At 34.9% G+C, this 16,367-nt stretch overlaps 1 protein-coding gene across 1 annotated transcript; it reads left to right on the plus strand.

Moving 5' to 3' along the window:
• Positions 1–1,235: 1,235 nt before the first annotated feature.
• On the plus strand, positions 1,236–15,884 carry LOC132564208 (uncharacterized; the record flags this gene model as incomplete). Its single annotated transcript, XM_060228884.1, has 13 exons — positions 1,236–1,359; positions 3,831–4,000; positions 4,160–4,265; positions 6,240–6,340; positions 10,160–10,321; positions 10,962–11,055; positions 11,580–11,643; positions 11,754–11,830; positions 11,982–12,211; positions 13,823–13,880; positions 14,328–14,542; positions 14,758–14,848; positions 15,767–15,884. Coding segments are annotated over exons 1-13 (1,610 nt in total), but the record flags the coding sequence as incomplete, so codon positions are not given.
• Between the last annotated feature and the right edge of the window lie 483 nt (positions 15,885–16,367).

Genomic DNA, 16,367 nt, shown 5'->3' on the forward strand with positions numbered 1-16,367 from the left:
ACTATGTATAAGTCTGATGAAGTCTGGATTAAATCTGAATAAGCTGATTTTGATAAAGCTTTGATGAAGCTATGGTAAAGCGTGATGAAGTTGTGTTTTAAATCTGATAAAGCTGTGTTTTAATCTGAGGAAAATGTGCTAAGGTCACGCTGAAGCTGTAATTAGGTGTGTTAAAGCTATAATCAAAACTGATAAATATGTGAATAAGCATGTGTGTGTGTGTGTGTGTGTGTGTGTGTGTGTGTGTGTGTGTGTGTGTGTGTGTGTGTGTGTGTGTGTGTGTGTGTGTGTGTGTGTGTGTGTGTGTGTGTGTGTGTGTGTGTGTGTGTGTGTGTGTGTGTGTGTGTGTGTGTGTGTGTGCCAATAGACCGCAAGTCCCTTGGAATAAAATTGAATTTAATCTAATTAAATTAAAAGTGTAAAATTCAATTCTTTTTAAGAGTATTTCAACTATCAGATCAATATTCCTGAAATAAAATTACATGCACACGTATAATCTTTTGTAACGTTACTTTTCCCGTTCGACGTATTTTGTATTTTGTTGTATGCCTGATGGTTCGATTGGTCTTCACTTCGTTCTCATTTAGAAACTGGCCTTATATTTTAGATTTGCCATAGATAGCTTTCATGTTTTATTTAATATTTTTTAATGGCGCTGAAATTATACACTTCATATCATCACGGTACAATCATACACATATGCGACAAAATCGCACATCGCGCAGACATCGTGCACACATCGCGCAGACATCGTGTAACATTGTGTGATCCCACTAGCTAACTTTTTAACCTTATTTTGTAGGATTCATAGTCGTAAACAACGAAATCTCGTGACCTTTTAATCGGCGACTTTCATTTGAGTGAAAGGAAATTTCACATTTGTACTGCTGACAATGTAACTCGTCGGAATTTTAATGTGGTTGTCGACTCTATACCGAAGTATTTCGCCCTCACCATCAAGAGAGGGACACACCTTTGTAATTTTGTGATATATAACTCAATGACTGTACAACTAGTATGTGAAATTTATTGTTAAAGCAAACCTTTACAGGTGCATGCTTCTGAATCAAATCGTCTTTGATATCGTGAAGTAGGACTTTCAGTACTTTGATTAACACTGTAAGGAATGAGAAGTTGTGTTATTGACTCAATGACTGAGTCTAGCAGTATCGTGATATTTTGAGGGAAATACAAAGAGGCATCATTACCACACATCTACACCTGCTTTAACAAAGATGGAGTATAAACGAACTGGTCTGGTTTTCACTGATTTATGTGTTAATCACCCCAAAGAAATACTGAAACATGTTTCTGGAGTAGCGACAATGGGAAACATTTTGGCTGTTATGGGTCCTAGTGGTAAGTAATGCATGGTGTATACAGTTCACACAGAATCTCCTGAATAGACTTCTGGTAATGGTACATCCAGTCCTAAATACATTAATAGATGTGGTATTTGTCAGACATTTGCGTTTTCTTCTGATATAACAGAAGTTTAAAACACTTTCATAGACATACAACTAGAAAATGCCTTTAACACAAGAACGCACGCACTACCATGAACATAAGAATAATTGTCAAATTCAGATGAGATATTTCCTCTCCATTGTTACACATTGACAGTATTCTGTGCGAAATGTGATCACAATTCACTAAGAAATGGATTCATGAGAGAACTTGACGAAGTTACGGAATTGGTTGTTGATTTTCTCAAATATCCATAGCAAAATTTTACCTCGATCCCTGAAACACCAACCCGTCTAAATCATCGACACGATAGGCTTTAGTGAACTGTTATATAAAATAGGATGTTGAAGCCTAATCTGCGTACTGAAAGCTGATGAAATGGTATGGCTGAGAAGACCTACTGAAATCTTCCTAAATCGTTCAGGGACGTGGGTTGATATGATTCATGTCATTGTCAGATTAATTCACATAAAACTGTTTTAGTTCAGTAAAGTCTTTCAATAGCATATGTCTTACCAAATGAAGTCCCCACCTGAGGTTCATTTACATACGGTCTCACATATACGTGCCTCCTTTCATTTAAATCCATTTTATGGTAATTTTGATGGCCAGTATGAAGAAAAAAAACCTGTAGTGTATATGTTAATGGACAAATCGAATGAATAATTTTCATTACAGGTAAGAATTTATTACAGGTAAAAAAATGTTCTAAAAAGTAGTACGTGAGTACAATTCAGGTATGAGTCTCTTCAAATAAATTTCGATAAAATTTACTTCTATTCAAGTCACGATGGAGCACTTTATTATTCGCTGGCATGTTCTTATTTCGTCATTTTTGTAAGGTCTTATATTTGCACTGTCTAGATATTGTCGCCCACTTAATACGATGGTATCAGGGGGTACTGAAAATACAAGTTGTGATGTCGTTCATTGTTCTTTTTGTACCACTATGGAGCATGCTGCCTGGAATTACCTTGTATGTTACATGTGGCTGTCTTAAAAGTGGCTCACCTATTGCAAAGTTACTTATAAAAATCTAAAGATAAGGGATTGTTTAGGCTCTCTATTGTCCTAATCTAGATACAAAAAGAACAATTTAGTAGACAGCACTGTATCAGAAAAACAGGTTTAACTACAACTTGACATGGTCAAAACGGAATCATGATCAAGGAACAAGTTAAATCCAAATTATTCCGTGTCTAGTGTGCAAGCTGATAAAATGTGCACCAATAAAAAACGTGTTAATGTATACAAATATGTTCACATTACTCACAAAGTGAGAATTCCCAAGAAAAGGATATATGTTCTGTTTTCATGTTAAGCTTATCATTGTCTGTAGTTGGCGATTTTTCATCTTTTCCTTTTTCACAGTTTTGTAGATGAAAGAGCTACTTCCTGATATCAAATAAAATACATTTTAGGTTCATTAAACATTTAGCGCACTTTTACGAATTCCACGCGAGAGTGGTGCAAGAGACATTTTCCATCAGAAAAAGTATTAATCGATATATAGCACATATTGGCATAGTCCAAGGGCAGAAAACTCTAACGGGTGTTTAAGCATTTTAATGTTAACAGTTTTGTTGAGCAATTTAAAGTTAATAAGTTTGATAAACAAGTTTGATAAGTAAAAACAACTTTATTGAGCATTTTAAAGTTGAAAAGGTTTAATGAGAGATGTAAACGCAAAATATAAGGTACAAACCACGGATAAATTAAGATTTAAAAATTCACGGATACTGAACATGTCATCTGTTGTTTATGAATAAGGCAGCGTGTAGTCACCGAAACGTTACCCATAATATTAAAATGCACTGCATGAATACATGTTCATGTATCTATTTATCTTAAATATATATACGTTTTACCAATCTTAAGAATCTATGTGAAAATATGCATGATAGGCCCAATCTGTCCAGGCTGCCTGCATGTATGACCTCAAGACCATTTCAGCATAATAAGTACAAAATGAGCGGGCCTGGAAAGATGGAATGTATGATGCTTACAAATGTGGTTGCAACGGAAATGAGGTTTTGTTCAGTGAAGTCCATTTACCATTATGAAATCGACATCTGCCATGTAAAATATTGTTTTATCTGTGTAATATCACCATCTCATTAAGGGAAACGAGTTGATATTATGAACGAAGTTCGCAAGTATACTATACTATAATAAGAACTTACCCGTTCCATTTCGCTTTTTTACTTATTGAGATACTGCGGCGACTGCAACTTTCGTATCTGACGAAGCCCTAAGGTTTAGTAAAGTCTTGCGTTATACAATTATCAACGACATATCCTTTAAGGTTGCTGATAAAGTAATATTACCGAAAGTATCGCTATATCATAAAAAATTTATTAAAGGTTCTGGAAAAACAACTTTGCTGAATGCTTTAGCAGGAAGTGTTCACGTCACCTCCGGGAAGATAACTCTTGATGGATCTTCATTTGGCAAACAACAGCGACGTCGTCTTGGTTACGTTCTCCAGGATGAAGTCTTCCTGTCCAACCTGACGTTATGGGAGACATTATATGTAAGATTTCGAGATGGACTTTGATGATGTATTACATACCTTAGAATACTCAGATATTGATGTATATAATTGTTATACCCATGATGAAATTAACAATTCAATATCATTGTTCGGTCCGTCCTGTAGATCGGTGATCTAACTACTCAGTTTATTATTAAGTTTACAGCGATTCTAAGTATGCCAGAAACAACTTCACAAGAACAGAAATTGCAACAAATAGACAGCATCGTGAAATCCCTAGGACTTGAAAAGTGTCTTCATACAGGTAGGTATTGTTTGGTGGAAAAACGAAAATAAAGACAAATGCACAAACACATCAGGGCCTAGTATTGTTTCTATCGTCAAAAGTCATACAAAATCAAATCGTGGAATGTCTTTCATCACAACACAAGAAATGATTTTTTTTTAATCGTGTTTTTCATGACAATTTAATGTCCGTAATATTATAAAGCTTCTTCAAACCGTTTTCAAGGAAACCTCGAAGCTACTTCTTGATAAAAAAGATTGGAACAGGTAATGTATGTTGTTACTGGTTGTCCCATTGTAACTAGGTAGTACGAAATAATGTTCCATTGTTACTGGTTTGTCCGGGATAATGTTCCATTGTAACTGGTTTGTCTGTGATAATGTTCCATTGTTACTGGTTTATCTGTGATACTGTTCCATTGTAACTGGTTTGTCTGTGATAATGTTCCATTGTAACTGGTTTGTCTGTGATACTGTTCCATTGTAACTGGTTTGACTGTGATAATGTTCCATTGTTACTGGTTTGTCTGTGATACTGTTCCATTGTAACTGGTTTGTCTGTGATAATGTTCCATTGTTACTGGTTTGTCTGTGATAATGCTCCATTGCTACTGGTTTGTCTGTGATAATGTTCCATTGTAACTGGTTTGTCCGTGATAATGTTCCATTGTTACTGGTTTGTCTGTGATAATGTTCCATTGTTACTGGTTTGTCCGGGATAGTGTTCCATTGTTACTGGTTTGTCTGTGATAATGTTCCATTGTTACTGGTTTGTCCGTGATACTGTTCCATTGTAACTGGTTTGTCTGTGATACTGTTCCATTGTTACTGGTTTGTCTGGGATAACGTTCCATTGTAACTGGTTTGTCTGTGATAGTGTTCCATTGTAACTGGTTTGTCTGTGATAACGTTCCATTGTAACTGGTTTGTCTGTGATAGTGTTCCATTGTAACTGGTTTGTCTGTGATAATGTTCCATTGTAACTGGTTTGTCTGTGATAATGTTCCATTGTAACTGGTTTTTCCGGGACAATGTTCCATTGTAACTGGTTTGTCTGTGATAACGTTCCATTGTAACTGGTTTGTCTGTGACAGTGTTCCATTGTAACTGGTTTGTCTGTGATAATTTCCATTGTAACTGGTTTGTCTGTGATAATGTTCCATTGTAACTGGTTTTTCCGGGATAATGTTCCATTGTTACTGGTTTGTCTGGGATGTATTCCGGTGTTATTGTACGTTCCGGGATAACATTCGATTGTTACATTTTTTCCTGGGTGTATTTCATTGTTACTGACCTGTTCTTTGTTACTGACTCACGAAAACAATTGCATTGACCAATCATTAAGGTTAATTTCTGGAGTCAAGGCTCATACCAAAACAGTCCTAGTGACTGCGTTTCGTAAAAGAGAGCAGGTTAAGTCTATACATTTCTACTTCCAATGTATTGAAAGGGATTTCTTTGAATCCTTGTGGGATTAGGTTTGCTGTCAAATTCAAACAGTTTAAAGACACATCGAACCGAATCTTTATCCCGATCGCAGAACATTTACATGATTGTTTAATTCATTTTGTCATGTACAACCCAACCTTTTAAAATCAAAGATGTACATACTTACCTGCACTGAGGATTAACTCCTTCCTTATCAGCACTTTATTCCAATCTATTTTTCGAATCTAAAATTCTGAGATCCGGGACCTTGACTCATGAATTCGTCTCATAAAGCTAAGAAACGTCAATTTCTTTGTTGTCACTGTTGTGTCCTTGGGAAGAACTACACACTAATTGCTCTGTATGATACGCATACATATGTATCTGTATAGCCTCTCGTATTTTGTTCAGTTGGGTAGTCACCAACTAGTTTGGAGACACCGATTCAAAATGCATAACTTCTGTGTAGTTAATAATGAAAAATTTGCACTCAAAGAAATGTAACAAAAGAAGTGACAAGTTATGCATTCTACTGATTGCATTTTTCATATTGGTGATTTTTCAGTTGTTGGTGACATCTTTAATAGTGGTTTATCTGGTGGAGAAAGGAAAAGGACAAGCATTGCATGTGAACTTCTCCGAGACCCAGACCTACTTCTGATAGACGTGAGTTAACACCGTTATAACAATATCGAGACACTGACCTACTTCTGATAGACGTGAGTTAACACCGATATAACTATACCGAGACCCAGACCTACTTCTGATAGACGTGAGTTAACACCGATATAACAATACCGAGACACTGACCTACTTCTGATAGATGTGAGTTAACACCGATATAACAATATCGAGACACTGACCTACTTCTGATAGATGTGAGTTAACACCGATATAACAATACCGAGACACTGACCTACTTCTGATAGATGTGAGTTAACACCGATATAACAATACCCAGACCCACACATCAATTATATTCTCATTACTTTTTTTAATTTACAGAATGGTTGGCGCACATATGCATTTTCTTTCTGTTTGCCTTTTTGATTTAGTAGTGTATAGTTATAAATTCAACCATTAGTGTTTCCATTCAGTATACTGAAAAGAATTAGCAGTTTTTCACAGCCAGAGTTTCGCTTTCGTGTTTTCTCTGATAATTCTTTCTAAGGGAGATTACAAGATAAAACCGTGTCGCGTTACGTCTGTTTTGTTTGCTTACGTCATACAAGAGAACATCAGGCACGCATGAGAAAACAACGGTTAGATCATATCAGAACATAGTAGTCGTTCGCCAAGAGTTACGTCCCCTTCACATCTCCGTCGTAACAGGCTTCCCATTAGAAAGATACGACATTTGGCATGTTTTTATTAAAGTTAAGGTACAAATGGTTGTTGCTACATCTATTACATTTCGTGACAACGACACAAGGATGTTTTATGCATGCTCCAGTAGTTATAATGAAAAGCAATCAAAGGAAACATCCGTAAAATTACTCGAGTTCATCTTGCAGCTTGCTGCTATTACAACGTGAAACACCATGGCGGACGAACGGGTTTCCCCAAGTTCAATATAGGTTGCTATAAATATTTATCCAATAAGCTATTACGCTCGATATGACGCATTAGGGATTTAATCCCATCTGTCAAATGAAATTGGTCAACAGAAAATCTATTTTAAGCCCGTAATTACCGGCATGACGATGCAGTGTTGATGCAAATAGACGCCTTCCGAAATAGTTCCGGCCCAAGGAAAAACGGACCAATGACAACAAAATTGAAACAGTAACTTTATTAACAACAATAAATTGACATTCCTTGTCAAATAAAGCATATATCAAAACTAGATATACATACATCCATTATCAAAAGCCATCACTCCACAACTATTTTTTTGTTCAAAACGAAGTCAGAAACACTTGCATATTTATATGTAGCCACAATGGCTTGTCTAGATAATTAAGATAATAAAAATAATTTCGAAAAGTCCCTGTGATTTTGCTACTTCTGGTTATTAATTTTGTAAATATGCTTTTTTTTCTCACATGATGTACAAAATATTGCCCCATTAGGATATTCTGACAAGGTGAAGTTAACGACGCCATCAAAAGACCATGGCTGCAATAGTAATAATGGTATTGACTTATCTGCAAATAAATTGGCAACCATACAACTTAATGCTAGAATCACTGTAATTCCTCCACCAGTATGAGTGATTTACATTATTCTGATAGTGTAACAAACAAGCTCTGTCCCGTCAGTTTATCCTAATAGGGATCTATGAAGGTATAATGGAATGCTGACAATATTCATATATTGAACAATCATTTTAATTTGTCACACGAAAAAAAAAAAAAAAAAACAAGAGCCTGTTTCAGGTCACGAAATACGCCTGTGATTTTGTCTGACTATTACCTACACTATTTATGCTGTATATAATATATTGCATTTGTTTCAATGGTAATTGCGTAATACTTTGCAAAGTTATTGCACCGACATTGAAAAGGTTACAGACATTAATGGGCCGTAACTCTAAAAGTTGTGGATCAAAAATCATGGAAATCAAACTCAATCTAGCTTTGATTGTACTTAAGCTTGCAATGAAAGTTAAAAGAAATCTGTTAAGGCTTAATAAATTCCAAAATCGCTGGGACATAAATGTTTACGAACAGAGGGACATACGGACGGAAGATGGACGGATGGAAGACGAGAATACCATAATATGTCCTGTCATTTGACGGATGTATAAAATACATAAATATCAAACAAAAAAAAGAAGTAAATAAATGTAAAGATCATAAATCTAAAATAATAAGCAAAATCACTTGAGGTACGCATATTGTGCATAAAAATACATTGAAAAATTAATTTAAGATTAGAAACAAGAGGCCTATGGGCCTTATCGGTCACCTTAGAATCAATCACTTCACAAGCAATGGTAAGAACTGACAGTATTTCTGATATTGATTTACATTTATTATTAACAGCTAATAGTTGTCTGCTGTTTAAAGAATTATAAAAAAAATCATCACATGTTTTGTTTTTTATTTGTCTATTTCATTATATCTAGGAACATTTATCTTATAGTGATATAGTGACAGCTGTCAGTTGCTCACTTATTATGAGTCCATACTAGTTTATGGAGAAATTACTGAAATTAGCATGTCTATGTGTGCTTGATGATGAAGATAATGATGTTGACTGTGTCTAAGAATCTGCAGCATCCTTATGCATGGAAGTTAAAGTGTGTGAAGAAGCTGATAATGAGGATGTGTGATGCTGCTGTGTGATGCTGCTGATGTTGGTATATATGATGATGTTGAGGTGTGACGATGCTGATTTGGTATGTGATAATGCGGATGTGTAATGCTGCTGAAGTGTGATGATGCTAATGTTGATAGGTGACCATAATGATGCTGATGGTATGTGATGATACTAATGTGTGACGAGGATGATGATTGTATATGATGACGTTGATGTCAGATGCTGATGTTGTTTGTATATGAAACAATGCTGGAGTGCTAGTATGGCTGCAAGTTATAAATATATGTTTAGAGTGATTGTGTTACATAGTGTCTATGATAGTTAAGATATAGTGTGCAACTCAAAATGCTGTGTGTTTAGTGGTGAAAATGATGCATGACTATACTCTGTAAGTGTGTGACGATGGGAGTTATAGACTGATAGTATATATGAATCTATTTATTCCTCATGTGTTTTTCGATAAATAAAAAATAAACAAATAAATATAAATAAATAAAAATAAAATTGATATTATCCCTGTTAATAATTAACATTTAAAATTACTTTTGCTAAATGATTCTCTTGGCATGTTTAAATGGGTTAAAATTTCCCTTGCACCGGTTGCAGTGCGCTTCCATAAAATTCTACAACGATACTACGCGATCTCTAAAAACTACAGCTCAAGCACCATTTCATCAATTAAATAATATTAATATAATACAAAAAGAACTATTACTTACGCATAAGAACTCACCACAGTTCCCCTGTAAGCAATTTCTTTCCGTGAGGTGCGCGTAATACCCGCCATGCTTACATAAAAATAAAATCAAGTAGGAAAGCTCCGTGCGGGGAGGTAACTCTGCACGAACGTCAAAAATATTCTGATATGGTTTTGCTCTCTTCTTATACAATTTTTCCTTTGTAAAATACAAAATCTATCTTTCCATAATGAACGGTGGCAGGAAGTTGAATCATTTTTAAATTGAACATGTTGATTTTTAAGGCGGATATCTGATTTTTTTTAGAAATTATTGCGCATTTAGTTGTTTGATCTGTTTAAAAGTGCAATATTACCTTATATCTTATTCAATTTTAGCCCGAATATGACGAAAATCGCTATTTCAAATCACGTATAATCCCATTTCCCTTGATATCCCAATACAGAGAAATTTCATATTATGGAAAACACTTACAACATAATAGTTCTGTTTATTGCTACGGAATTTTCCTTGTGTTAATCAGGAACCTACCTCTGGGTTAGACTCGAGCATTGCACATGACTTGATGGTACAGCTGAGAGACTATGCTACGAATTACAACAAGACATTAGTAACAACCATTCACCAGCCTTCTAGTCAAGCCTTCCACATGTTCTCCAACCTACTGCTTTTACTTGAGGGACAGGTAAATTTCTTTTTAACAACCACTCGTGTAAGATACAAATGTTTCACAGCTTCATATTTCAAATCACCCAATATTGAAAATTATTAAACGTATTAAATTATCCGCTTAATACATCTCCCCATCTATAATGTATCATTGACTTCGGCCAAATTTCCTCAAGTCGTCTCCTATATTGTAATAGCTATGTGATAAGATACAAAGTTCTAACGGTCCTACTACGTTATATGTTTGTATTTTGCTACATCATCTATTAAAGTAAAGAATATACACATATGTATGAGTGTCGGATAATTTGTCTGTAAAGCACACATCCACGTCTTCCCCTTTACACAAGGTGTTAGGTATCATTGTGTACAAGGATTGGATTAAAAACTTCTATTTTGATATGGATTAATATGTCCATATAATCTGCACTTTCACGATAAAAGTTTTTTCTGTGTTGTTTTATTGATATCAATCATAGTTATAACTTTCATTATGATACTTGTACAATTTCAATTCATCTTAGTCTTTCAAAAGATATAAACTTCATGTTAGCAAAATTAAACTCACGTTTACTCTAATTTGATCTACGGAGCATGTAACCCCTATTAAAAGATAATACGGTGGTGTTGTGTCATCATAATCCGTTTCAATCCAGGTAGTATACTTTGGCCCTGCGGACTCTGCACTAAACTATCTGACTAGTCTCGGAATATCATTTCTAGACGAATATAATCCTGCCGATATTTTGTGTAAGTAAAGGACGGAATTTTTAACAACAATTAAAATCTAAACCTATTCTGTTACCATATTTCATAGTAACAGGAATACGATGTTTTATTGATACCTACCTAGACAAAACAGACATGTTTAACAACAATTTGAGACTGACAATTTAAAGAGGCCGAGATATTTTTTTTATTCTTGTCATGTTTTTAATATACATGAATAATGGTACCATTTCACACGGACTGACATATTCAAAACACCCAATATTGAAAATTAACAATCATATTTATTATCCGCTTAATGCATCCAATATCTGCTTTTTAACATTGTCAAATTTCATTTCCTTAAGTCGTCTCCTATAATGCAACAGCTATTTGGTGCACTGTGCTTTATCAGTTGGCAGAGAAATTTATTCTTATTCTAAATTTTTATTTAAAAAAATTGTAATTAATTTGTTTATTATTTGTATCAAAAATAGAATTGGTATCTACTGTGTCCCGTGTATGATACCTGCCTAATATATCTTATTTAATATTTTTTGATATAGTGGATGTAATTACGTCAGACTGCGACACCGTTTGTACAATCAATGAAGGGGCTATACAGAAAAGGTAGTATAACACCTTAATAGTGACTTCATTTCATTTGTTCTCTTTCATTACTCAGACTTCGTCATATAGGCATTTGTAATGTTATTTGATAGCATTTAATTAAGTTACAGATATAACAACACTGTACCAGATGGAAAGACTCTTTATAGCTATCACACAAACGGCGTGGAACCTCGGGGGAATGAAGGTACGCTTTCTGGCTTTTTAAAGATGATATTTAAAAAAGACAAAGAACTGATTTTAACTATGTCTGATTGCAACTGTGCTTCAGTAATATAAGTCTGACGTTTTTCCTATAAATAGATCTTTATAATGTACATTGCTGTTTCCATTGATAGAAACATCTGGCTGTACTGTTCTTGATATTGTTGATGATGGAGAAACACATCGATGGCCTTCTTCGTTCTGGACTCAGTTTGCAATACTAAACTGGAGATCATTCAAACAAGTAAAAGGAAACCTTTCTGTACTGGATGTCCTCGTTCCTGGTGTACTGGCTGTTACAGCATCACTCATTTTCTTCCAAATAGGGAATGAAGAAACGACAGCAAGAGACAAATTCGGTTTGGTTTGTATTTTGATAAATTTGAAATATCAATTCTGGACTTGAAAAAGTAGTACAACTAAGTTATTCGCTTTCATCACTCTGGTTTGAAATTATTTTAAATTGGGTATCATGTGACATCAGATTAGAACTACTAATTAATGTTCTTGGGGTTCAAGTGTTAATGATTCGTAGTGGTTTTGAGAAACAAGGCACAATTCATTTTTCATTTACAAATTTAATGTAGTTATAAACATATCCATGGCGTTGAGTAATGATACTGGATAGAGGTCAGATGAGGTAGAAAATGTTTACCTAGATATTAGATCTGATGGCACACCCACGTGTTTCACAAGAAACATAACATACTGATACTAGTAATTGGTAACTTTTAACAGTAAATATAAATCAACAAAGTAAATTAATGTCAGGATGCCACATGTCAGCAGAATCTTAATTGAAACTCAATTAAACTGGGGCAAAATATGTAGAAACGGAATTTACACGGATACTCCCAAATAGCAAAAGTACATGGATAATAAGACCAGATGTTTCAAAAGGGCAAACGTTTTTTGCTTCATCACTACACAGGCCATGTTAATCGTAGTCAATCCCCATCAGTAATGTTACGTTCCAGAATGAGTAACTATCATAGAATATGGCAACATTCCCAAATAAGAACAAAGAACAACATAAGTTCGAGCATTAAACATGCCCAACTTCATACTGCATAAGCAAATAGAATATTTCCTAATGGGAAGAATGACACACAGTCACCATTAGTACCCAGGTAATAAAATGTCATATCGACAGGTACCAGTTCTAGACTCCCAACATATTAATTCCTGGAATTAGGCCCTCTCGACAGAACTCCCAATATTCATGGTGACGAGCTCCACAACCTCCACTTTCTAAGTTCTGTCTGGTACTGCCCAGTCCGACCTAGGGTTTCCCACAAAATACTTTGTAAGTGCATGTTAAGCACAAGTTCCCAACTTACCTGAGAACTTCCTGGTGCCTACGCTGGCCCACACTGGCCTGACAAGTTCCTAGTTACCTGAAGCACATGCATAACAGGTATGTGAGTAAAATGTTACGGTTAAGTAACCTCCACAATAAACTTATAGTAACACAATTGTAAACATTGTGACAAAATATTTAGGAGTATCCTAACAATGCATAACTGTCAATTTTAGAAAATATGGAAACCATGTACTCATAACTATAATGTAACTGGTTTATTATTTTCAAAGGAATTTGTGCGTTTTAATCTCCGTGAAAGCGTGAAGTGCCATTTCGATCAAAGTTCATCTTGTCAGCCAGTAAAAACATAATTAAATGTAATAGCACATATCGTAGATATATCTCTGATATGCAACAGTTGAAATGCTAAATTTAGGCCTTCGGAACACACACCTATTGTGGTGAAACAAATTTTACAAGATTTGTCTGGCTTGTTTCATCTTTTCTCGTTTGCAGTTTGGCTTACATTCTGTGAAAATTTTAAGTACATTCCACGGACATAATATGGTCATAGTTGATGACAACAGTGTTAGCATTTCTTGGCATAAAATTAGTTGAAACATAATCATAACTGAGCAAACTCATAAAAAAACTCTTTTTTTATCTTAACAGGTGTTCTTCACCTTCGTTTTCCTGGGATATAGTACGTGTTTAACTACAGTTAGACATTGTAAGTATAAAGACGTGATATCACGAGGAATTATTGTCGTTCTAAAAAAGCTTAATGTTGCTGCTGTGAAATTATAACAATTAAAACTCTTGATTATTTTGTTTCCCAGCTGGAAAATGGACTACAGGAAGTTTAGAAGATGTTACAGATAATACAAAAGAATTGAAAGTAGAAACACCATCTTATTTTCGACTTAGTGGATTACGGAATTAAGAAGCAATAGTTGAAGTGACTTAACAATAAATTGGGGCATATGACACTACTGTCTCAGTGACAAATGTAATAGATTACAAAAAATATCAAGCTCATTGAATGCTTGGTGCGAAAGAATTATATGTGTTTGTAAATGTAATCATTGCCATGTATACAATGGCTTTTTGGGGGAATAAGATGGGATTTGACACATGTTTTTGCAATAAATATATCTTATTACAAGTGTTGTTGTAGTTGATACTGAGAGAGGTGTGGTGAGAAAGGAACGGTCAGCAGGAGTTTACCGATTGTCCGCCTACTACCTGTCTAAGATGACCAGTGAACTACCACTTGTGCTGATAAGTCCTGTGTTAATGATAACAATGATCTACTGGGTCGTCGGACTGGGAGAGGTGGATGGTTATTTTGTGTTCCTGAGTATCGGAATACTTTACACTCTAATGATGCAGGTAGTCAATTCCCTTCAAATCTCATATATATCAACATCCGAACGTCATCTAAAGGTAATACCACACAGTAGAACGTAGTTATAAATAACAATTAGAAAATGTGAAAAACATCATTTGATATAATGATAAGTATCACACTGATAGGGGATTATTGTTTATTTTCAGACGTCCATGTTAATGCATGAACCCTAACAATTCTTTATGTTTTATTCCAGAGTGTGGCCCTTGTGATCGGATTTTGTAGTTCTGACCTGCGCTTCAATACGGTCGTCGTATTCATGTGCTTGAATGTGTCTCTAAACCTAGGTACGAATCAGAATGAAGATTAAGGAAAATAATACTGATAGTTATTTTCACATTGACAGTCGTTTAGTGTCATAGATGTCATATCTTGGTTGAAATTTCATCAAGGAATGTTTTGTTCTCCATGGTTCATGGACCTTTGTGCAATCATTAACTAGCATTGTAGGCTTCAAAATATAGACTTTCAGCTTCATCTACGGAACCCAGACAGCTGAATGATGTTCACAAATTAATGTTTTATCTCTACTGAACATAATGTATTCTAACAGTGACACGGTTCAGAATAAACACATGTACCTTGCGTTCTTCGGATATAAGGAAACTTGGAGCCAGTGGACCGCCCCATTAATCTTTTGACAGTTTTTTGATCACATTTGATTTTCCTAAATCATCCTCTTGGCTTCTAACTTTGATGAAACTGGGCAGTATTTTTTTCTGTGTCTTTGACAAAATCTTTTGCAGAGGTTAACCTAAAACTCAATACCACTGTCTGCGACCATGCGACTATCGTGGATTATGATGATTTTCCTGGGCATTATTCTAAATAAATTCTTCTATAAAAACATTTGACTTTTCAACACCGTACAATACCATGCCCTATTCTAAACTGAAAGAATGCTTTCAATCTCTTATTATGGAAACTTTCTTTTCCAAGAAGGATATATTTCATGAATAATACGTCCAAATCAAAGAGGAAATATACGGAGGATAGTTTTTAGTTGACATCTTCGTTCGGAACACCTGGTCTTCAGCAGCCCCCTTGTAAATCTTTCTTTTGTCAATATCTTGTCCTAGTTTTATTGAATTTGAGTTTTCATTATACTTATCTGGACATGTTAGTATTTCCTTGTTGTTTTTTGACTTATCAATTTCCAGCCGTGGAGGTCACACACTTATTGACTCGATATTTCTTTTATGTAGGAGGGGTTTATACAGTCAATCCTCCAGAATGGCTAGTTTGGGGTAAATATTTGGCTTTCTTTCACTACCCCTCCGCAGCTACAATGACGTACCTGTTGGTGGACATAGACCCTATGAGGTAATACATTAGAGTTATCTAAAAAAAGAAAGCAATAGATTTTTCACATTCTTTAAACATGCGAAATAATTAAATCTAATTCTTTGAATCAGCTGATGAAAACTTACTGGTTTGTTATTATGAAATAGTCGTTATTCCAACAAACTATTTGTAATGAGTACAAAGAGACGTGCATTTAGATGAGATGAGTATTTTGAAATCCTGGTATTTTTCTCACTTCCGAACGACAGATGTATGTTATCGACTCCATCTGTTGGTCAAAATGTTGTTTGTTTTTTTTTTTGTATTTAGAAATCCATCTACATGATCTCTTTTCCCACACATTCGTTACATAATTAAAATTTGAATTGTCACCCTTTCCATAGGTGTTACGAGACCAGCGTCGGTATTTACCCACAATGCATTGATAACGGAAACTTGACGATAACATCACGTGATGTACTGGATGGATTAGGAATTGAACTTCCGGTGTTTATCTATGTG

Source organism: Ylistrum balloti, unplaced genomic scaffold (assembly GCF_031769215.1).
Source record: "Ylistrum balloti isolate Yb309-2 unplaced genomic scaffold, AGI_CSIRO_Ybal_v1 Utg372060, whole genome shotgun sequence".
Lineage (NCBI taxonomy): Eukaryota > Metazoa > Mollusca > Bivalvia > Pectinida > Pectinidae > Ylistrum > Ylistrum balloti.